This window comes from Agrilus planipennis, unplaced genomic scaffold, assembly GCF_000699045.2.
Source record: "Agrilus planipennis isolate EAB-ADULT unplaced genomic scaffold, Apla_2.0 scaffold2, whole genome shotgun sequence".
NCBI lineage: Eukaryota > Metazoa > Arthropoda > Insecta > Coleoptera > Buprestidae > Agrilus > Agrilus planipennis.
Genome location: NW_020442464.1, coordinates 3,276,848 through 3,285,954, shown reverse-complemented (window position 1 = coordinate 3,285,954; position 9,107 = coordinate 3,276,848). Strand labels below are relative to the sequence as shown.

The 9,107-nt window shown below is 31.7% G+C and overlaps 1 protein-coding gene across 4 annotated transcripts in view; it reads right to left on the bottom strand.

The window, feature by feature from the left end:
* Positions 1-1,133: 1,133 nt before the first annotated feature.
* The window catches only part of LOC108735445 (nucleobindin-2), a 16,431-nt gene continuing 8,457 nt past the window's right edge, over positions 1,134-9,107 (bottom strand). The window contains exons 1-5 of one of the 4 annotated variants that reach the window (XM_018467588.2): positions 5,607-5,703; positions 4,757-5,344; positions 4,261-4,698; positions 3,557-4,123; positions 1,134-1,409 (exon numbers count right to left, since the gene is read on the bottom strand). In XM_018467588.2, the coding sequence (XP_018323090.1) occupies positions 1,332-1,409; positions 3,557-4,123; positions 4,261-4,698; positions 4,757-5,338 (1,665 nt within the window). In that variant the 5' untranslated portion in view covers positions 5,339-5,344; positions 5,607-5,703 and the 3' untranslated portion in view covers positions 1,134-1,331. Of the gene's footprint in view, positions 1,410-3,556; positions 4,124-4,260; positions 4,699-4,756; positions 5,345-5,478; positions 5,704-9,107 lie in introns of those variants that run through there. The other 3 variants (XM_018467519.2, XM_018467441.2, XM_018467663.2) reach the window with 3 other exon arrangements.

Sequence of the window (9,107 nt, the reverse complement as noted above, 5' to 3'; positions counted from 1 at the left end):
TGTCATCTTATTTTAAAAATAATAAAAAATAAATGTGCTTGTGTTTGACAAGTTCATTTATGGTCCTGAAAATGATTAAATGAAAACAGACAGAAACCGCCTTTAAAAGTAAACCATGGATATGTGTATGTAAAACAAACAGAGGCGTATCGAGGCAGAGGTGTGAGGAAGGGTATGACACCCATCAAGCTTTGGTGCCGAGTGTCTTAGTCGGCATTTTCGTGCTGAAGTTGGCATATTCGAGTTACTATAGCTTGCAATTTTTTCGCTTTAATTACAATCAATTTCTGCAGTTAGCAAAAACCTTGCTGATGGTATCGGCACTTTTACAAAACACGCCCCCCACCCCGCCGTACTCACAAAGTTCGATACACCCCTACTAATAAACGCCAATTTTAATAGCAAATTCTCAGCTACAAAAAAATCAAAATTAATATAACTGATTGTTAAAAGTTATGTTCGGAAAACGACTCTGTATAGGTGAGAAACATACGAACAGAGGAAAAGTTAGAAACGTTTGAGATATGGTGTTACTAATTACAATCAATTTCTGCAGTTTTCTGATGGTATCGGCACTTTTACAAAACTCGCCCCCCCCACCCGCCGTACTCATACCACACTAGAAATAGACGCCAATTTTAATAGCAAATTCTCAACTACAAAAAACCAAATAGCAACAAAAAAAATCAAAATTAATGTACTTAACTGATTTTTGGAAAACGGCTCTGCATAGGAGAGAAACGTACGGACAGAGGAAAAGATAGAAACGTTTAAGATATGTTGTTATATGTTACAGACGGATAATAATAAATAAAACCCCAAACACAAAAACCAAATTTCAGTTAATTACGAAACATTCACAAAAATAGTTAAAGTAAACACACAAAATAGTTATCAAAGGAATTTATTAGAGAGAGGGGAATGCACTAATAAATTAACAAAAAATAAAATTAAACATTGAAATTATAACTGTACAATAGAAATTTTCACATTGTTAAAAGTACTTAGGCTTGTTCAAATCAAATGCATAATCAGCTTCAAAGGCTCTGAAAACATTTACATAAATTCTTTTTTAATCGACATTCTATACAGAAACCTTTTAATATATATTTTTTTATTTTAAAGCATTAAACTTTCGAATATAACTATCTACTTTATATAGTGTATGTATGTATACATGTATAATAAAAATGTAATTATTTAAATGCATCTCACAATATACATCACATTTCATCAGTAAAAGTTTAATAACAAGATATGAATGTTACATAAAGTTGATCCAGATCTATCAATAAACTTTTTAATTGCATATTAACACATTGCACCTAACTTTAATTATGGTGTTGCTGCTGCGAACCACCTTCAGGCTGATTCAAGTTGACACTATTAGAATTTAAATCACCAGTACCCTGTAATATAATCATTTTATAATAAATTACCAATCCCTTTAAAACAAATTTAATTATAACTGATGAATTATGAAATACTTAAAATTCGCAATATCGATATACCACACCACCATATCGCGTAGACTACTGATAAAAAATAAAAAGGTACAGGAAATCAATAATTATCAAAAACACCCCTATATGGCCCCATGTCGTCCCCAAACAATTATTAATACATACGCATTAGAAAAAAATATTGTCAAATAAAATTGAGTAAAGGAAAAATAATCTAATAAATTATCAAAAACTGATTAAGATGCATGAAAATATTTCGGATAATCATTGAGACCCCGCACTTCATATTTCATCCTACTCCTACATTCTGGGACTCCCAGAATATATCAGATACATGTATGTAACTATTAAAAAAATATGCCACTAATTTTTAAAAACAATACAAGAACACTATACTTACAGTGCATTTTGTTCAATTTTTGTCGAAAATGTCTACACTAAAAATACACAACACCATGCGGCAAGGCAAAACAGAAAGGATGAAGCTAATATAGGTAATAAGGGTAACGATAAATTGAACTTACTTTAGAAACAAAATATTGATATGGCTTTCAAAAATATTTATACATAATCCGTTGTTCTATCAATGATTTTCGGAAAATCATAAAAAGGCAATTATAAACTTCTTCCATTTATCGTTACCTTATGGTTCAATTAACTACTTTATGTAGGTACAATCCAATTTCAAAAAACATAAGTGCTCAACTTTCTTTGCAAAATTCAAGGAATATGTTTATCGCCCGTTACCCAAAAATATCCCATTAGTTCACTATTTTAATTATTAAAATTTTGCAAAGAAGAGCACAAGCAAAAACAGAAAAGGTAAAGTGAAGAAAAATAAACATCTCCATATACTTAAATAGGAAGTCATTATAATCATCTACACATAAGCATAGTTCGATCTTTCAATACTAGTAAGCCACAATGTTTGCCCAAAATCCATCAGAAAAAATACAGCAATATTATTAATTTAATGCAATACGGCACAGTTTTCTAAAATTCGATCTTTACTAATGATAATAAGATAAGAGAAAAACTCACATTCCGTTTGACTTGACTCATATCCTGCGCAGGACTCTAACGAGTTGCAAATATCGAAATAGACACAGTACACATCTTTGAATAACAATTTCAAAGTTTATTCAGTTTGTATAATATAATAACGCAAAAGTCGAAAACACTGCAGTTATTTATATAAACATGTATTTACCAAATCGAAAATGAAAAAATCATGTGCGGACGTGAAATAGTACACGGAAAACAACCCTTTCAATATTCGTATATAATCCACGCTAAATTGACAATATAATTAATCGAATAAAAAGTAAATGACATTTGTACAAAAAAAAACATAACATCAAACAAAGACTTACATTTGGACTTAAAACGTATATCCAAGGAAAATCAATCCTATCGATCGTAAATTTCAGAACGGAAAAACGCGAAAACCGTCACTAGCACACCAGCAACGCTACTCAAACTGAAGCAAACTATAAGCTGTAAAAACTATTACATCGAGCAGGCTAAAAAAACTTTTATTCGGTAATATCACGAAAGCTCACGAGGCAAATTACTCAATTAACCATTGGTTGAAATTAACAAAGTCGAAAGGTCAAGTTAATAAACATTATATACAGTATCTCACAAGATATATTCGTATGCTATACCGAACGTCAATTAATAACAATAACTACATAATAGACAGTAACTTTTGAAAAGGTTGGAAAAACTACAATTACAGCTTTACTGAAACTGAATATAAAAAGAATACAGTACTTGAAGAAAAAAATGTTAACTTTTACATCTCTAGCTATTCATAAATAAATACTGTAGGTACTTCATGCAACATGCAAATTATTACACAACTTGAATAATAATCTAAATGTACTTTGCAAAGAAAAATTTGGGGGAATATTCATTTATAATACGTTTCATAATTTTGTCTGAGCGTAGAAACTAATTGTCGCCGTTATTTTAGTCCACGATAAATAATGAATTAGAATGTAAGTTATTATTCAAAACAGAAAGCATCCTAAGCATTCCCATGTTCCCATCTAATTATAAAAGGCAAATTAAGCTCTTATTCCACGTACCTTTCCAACAGGTGGAGCTTGCCCAGGTTGTGAACTTGACTGCTGTTGAGACTGCGCCGGTGCCTGTTGACCTACATTAGGGTTTCCTTGAACAGGAGGTTGATTAGGAGGAGAAACAGCCGAAGGAGCTTGGTTATTGGATCCTGGAGCAACAGGTTGATTAGGATAGCCTTGAGGTGGAGCTTGATTTGGATATCCTTGTGAGGGAGCCTGATTAGGATACCCTTGAGGGGGAACTTGGTTAGGATATCCTTGAGGAGGGGCTTGATTTGGATATCCTTGAGGAGGGGCTTGATTTGGATATCCTTGAGGAGCATTATTAGGATATCCTTGTGGGGGAGCTTGATTAGGATACCCTTGAGGAGCCTGATTGGGATAGCCTTGAGGTTGAGCTTGATTTGGATATCCTTGTGGGTGGGGTTGATTTGGATAACCTTGAGGGGGAGCTGGGTAACCTTGTTGAGGAGGCATTTGGTGAACTTGAGGTGGTAACTCATTGGGATATCCTTGCTGGTATGGATAATTAGCATACCCTGGTTGATTAGGATAATATCCACCATGTTGCATCTGAAACAAATTGAAAACAATTTTCAGTTTTATAGAAACAAAATAAAAGAAGTTTAGTTTCTAATTATGTACTAATGTTTTCTTGAAGACTTTGTTATTATTTGCAGTAATGTAAAAATAGTAAAAGAATTAAGTACTTGATATTGATTGATGTATTCCTGTAATTCTTCTGCAGTGTATGGCTTGTTTTCATCTAAAGGTTGCCATCCATGATCTTCTTGGAAATTAGGATCTTTAGTTTGCGAAACAAATTCATTAAAATCGATAAAATTATCGTGGTTTTTGTCAACGTCTCTGAACACTGTCTCTCTCATTCTTTCCATTTCTTCTATTCTTTCTGCCATATCATCCTCTGGGGCTCCTGCAGCGTACATTTTGTCCAACTCTTTAACAAATAGTGCTTTAACTTCATTTTCATCCCATAGTCCATTAGAATCTAAATCATGTAGCATAAAGAATGTTTTGGGATCAAATTCTTGTTCCATGTGGTCCTGCTTCTCCCAAACCTCTTCCAACTGGGCTTTGTGTCCTGGTTCATGAAGAGGCTCATGTTTTTTGTGTTTCTCCTCTAATTCCTGTAAGACAAATTTATTCACATATTTATGAATAGCAAAATGTTACATCATTATTCACCTTATACTGCTTCTCTAGTTTCTCCCTTTCTTCACCAGTAGTATGATTTAATTTTTCCATTTTCTCTAATTCTTTTTGCATTTCATATTTCTTAAAATCTTCTCTTCTTTTGCGATCTGCTTTTGCCAAATCTTCTGTGGTTTTAGCAATTAATTTTTTAAGATCCTCAATTTCAAATGTATGACTTGAATGATCTAAATGATCCAAACGTCCATGATTAGGATCCTCAATATAATTACCTTCTGCCAGGCCATTCTTTTTCTCAACTAAATTACGTAACCTCTCCATTTCAGTTCGTTTAATTTCATCTAATTTTGTTCTAACATGATGTGAAACAAATTCTAACTGGTTTGCAATTTTTCCAGATCTTATATCTTCTTCGTTTGCCTGCTCTAACTTCTTCCTAAACTCTGGGTCTGACTCCAATGCACTCACCACTTCTTTTAAATACCTGTGATACTCCATGACGTCTTCAATGGGTTCCTTTTCTTTTTCAGCTTGAGGTTTATCTTTTGTAACAGGAGGTGCAACAATTACTTGTAAGCACAATATGGTAAACAAGGATACCACTTTTGAAACCATTTTAAGCTGTAACAAAAAAAATATATTTATAGAAGTCTAACAATCATTAAACTCAATAATGTTTTACACAATTATTTAGATTTTCTATTACTTAAAAACATTTAACAACAAAATATTCTAGACTAGAGCGCATCTCTTACCACTTATTATTTTATTTGAAACAAAATTTGGCACGTTCAAGAAATGGTAAAGAAAAGTTTAACAATAATAAACTACTGACGTGTACTTACGCTTTCTAAACGTTTAAAAATGTGGAATATTTACGCACCTATTTATTGTTTATTATTTTGGTTATCACGTCAAAACGTGCCTGACTGTCAAACAATTTTATAGTGTTTACAACCACGCTTGTTTGTACCTAAAACCTAATTGACTTCAATAATCGCTTAATTTACAGCATTTTGATTTAAAACTAATTGTAATTGGTATTGATAATAGTTAATATAAATAATATTATTATGAACCTACTTTATTATAAGTAAAAACAGAAAATGATAACGTATCTGTGAGACACTTTGAAACTATTTTAAGTGGTGATTATCTAACCTCAAATATTTAACCTAGAATTAAACTAAACTCATATTTAATAAATGGTCGAATTTTATTAATTCTAACTATAAATGTGCCCCAAGTATTATTGTAATATTTAAAAATGCTGTCTAAAAGATATTGTCTTATTCTGAATAAACTAAGGGAACAACAAACATGTTTGACTGGGCACTGTAGTTTCAAGATTGATTGTACTAAAGGAAATGATAGTAAACCTGAAAAGGAAAGTTCTAACGTTCCGTTAAACAGTGAGGAAACTAAAAGAAGAGTAGCTTTAACAAACCAAGTAACTAAAGAAGATTTGCAATGGCGTAAACCATGGAAAGATGAATTTAGAGGCTACTTCACAGTCTTTCGAAACTTTTATTCAGAAAAGAGTAATACGGAATTGATCAAGTTTCTCTCCAGTCCAATTGATTTATCACCCTCATCTATAAAAAAGTGGTGGATGAAGAAACAGAAAGAAAAACAAATTGTAATGCAAGGCTATATTCCAGAGAGAGTTGAAGTTCTTGGCTGTGAACTGGCAGCAGCCCACTTCATTGTTTTTAGAGGAGGTGCAGTAAAATTTTTTCAAGATGATAAATGGATTAAAGCAGATGAAGATGGAAACTACAGCTTACCTAGGACTTATGCAGAGGGCAAATTTTTACAAGGAATCGATTGCTCTGAAGTTGATCTACACTATGAAGGCCTAGTCAATTTTAGAAATTTGCGTCAAGTTGAATGGCTAAGCTTTAATAATTGCAAATATATAGACGACTGGTGTTTAGACACAATAAGCAATATTTTTAGTGAAACCTTAATCTATCTGGATTTACGTAATTGTTCTAATATTACACATAGAGGAATAGGAGCATTGCATAAGATCAAAACACTAAAAATATTGTACCTCGACTCTATGTATAAAGGTCAAGAACTCGAAATGACTTGTATTCTGTTACAAGAGCTGCTACCTGATTTAGATATACGTATGATTGATAGTTAGAATTATTATCTTTCTCTTGTGTTATTTATTTAATNGTCTACATACTAACATTCTAGCATTAATCTATCAAAGTTAATAAAACCGTTCCTGGGGGAAACCGGAAGCAAAAGCAATTAATTATGTTGTTTGGATCGACCGACGAATCGGAAACGACTTTTACGTCTTGACCCCTGACGGCAACAAAATGTGCCCCTTTAATAAGAAAACATTCTGACTAAAGCTTTTTGATAGGAGACGTAATCATTTAAATGAGCCATTTACTCAGCTATTATCTATTTTTTTGAAATGAAAAGGTGAAATTTACTTTTACTACGCTCCCTAAAATACTCTGTCGTATTTTCTTGCTTTTCAAATAAAAACCACATCAAAGAATCTCGCTTATACCATGTTATAATTACAAAAGCAGCTACCGAGTCAGAACAAAACAACTTGCGTCCTTCGACGCCGTTTTCGCATCGAAAAACTGGACAAAGTAAAGCAATTAAGCTGTAACAAGTGTAGAATGGTGCAAGGGTGGAAAAATTAGAAAACGCTTTTTATTTTTTTGTTTCGTTTTTCTCTCAAACCACAAAGTTTAATTTACTCTCCGTGGACGTAGCAAGTTGTTTCGTTTAGCCCATTTTTTAACTCAAATAAATAAAATAGCTAAAACTCAAAAAAATTACTAAGTTACTATTCGTTTTTACACTTCACAATAAAAGGAGGACAACCAGGGACAGATTTGAGTTAAATTGCACCCTTGACCCATTCCAATTTGACACCCTGCTTGTATTTTATCTAAGTTTTAACCTCGGCTTCGCTATTCTATATTTAGTATTTTTTCTGTATAAAAAGTATCCTATGTCTTTTCTCTACTCTTGACAATTTGTGTACAAAATTTCGTGATAATCAGTTGGGTAGTTAAGGCGTGAAGTGGTAGCAAACAAACTCAAATATTGAAGTTTGTAATATTAATTAAGATTATACTTATCGCTTTCGTTAATGTACTATAATTTCCATATTTTCGCTGACATACACCAACGTGAACATTAATTAATGTCACTATTTCGACATTTTACAATTTCCTTAAAAAACCAACAATTTTGGATTTTGTTTAAGTTAAGACTAGCTTTATCTCCTCATTACCTACTAATCAGAAACCAGAAAACGCAAATTAATTGTTAATTAACAAGTTCTAACAATGAGCTTGATCGATCGATCACCAAAAAAATCCAAAGATTGGCTATAAGGACTTTAGATAATGAATTACGCCTACAATTAAAATAATACCGTCATTAAATCATATCCGATCATACCGGATATGAGAGAATGACTATATAGGGATGATTTTCAAGAGTAATATTCATTATCTCAACAAAGTTTTAAAATTGTACCTATTCAATAAATCTAATATCATTTTAACTCTAAATAGAACAATACAGTTTGATAGAAATAAACATTGCGCGAATAAAACCAATTGTTAGCCTTTCCAAGGACCAATTAATAAACAATATATGTTGTGAATAGAATTAATTACAACCGATTCCTGTTCCACAAAATTGGATTTAAGGTCATTAAAGAACAGAAATGCAAACAGAATTATTTTTAATTATCCTCCATAAGATTACAAAATTAACTGAGTTATTCATGAAATATCCAAGTACCTATAGACAGCATATCGACATCTAGCGGTTATTTGCTATATTTATAAAGTATTTCACACCATTTTTATAAGAACTTAAAATAAACGTTCCAATTATTCATAATATTATGTGAAAACGTTTTCTACGCTTTTATAAACACATCCTTTCCCATGATTCAGTCTTAAACAACCCCTGAAAATCGTTTAATAATAAAAAACTTTCTTACGGCGGTTAAATTTTATAAAAGCACTTTTAATTTTTTATATTCTTCCTTAATTGAACCTGTTTCGGTAAAAATGGGAGTTGTTACAGTAAATGGCTGTTATTATCAACACACATTAATAAAAATAATCCGTTTAGGGTAGCGAAAACAAAAACCTACAAAAAAGGCCCTGTTACGTTTAATCTCTTGATTAATGATATGATAAAAAAAAAGAAAATACAGGACAAACAAGGGGGTAAAACATAAATATGGAAATCAAAAGGTATACCAATGCATACATAATATACCCTGATATATATGACTTCATTAATTTTTGCCATATTTACCAATCATTTTAATTTTCGAAATGAAATAAATAAAAATAAAAGTATATCCAGGAAGTCGAAT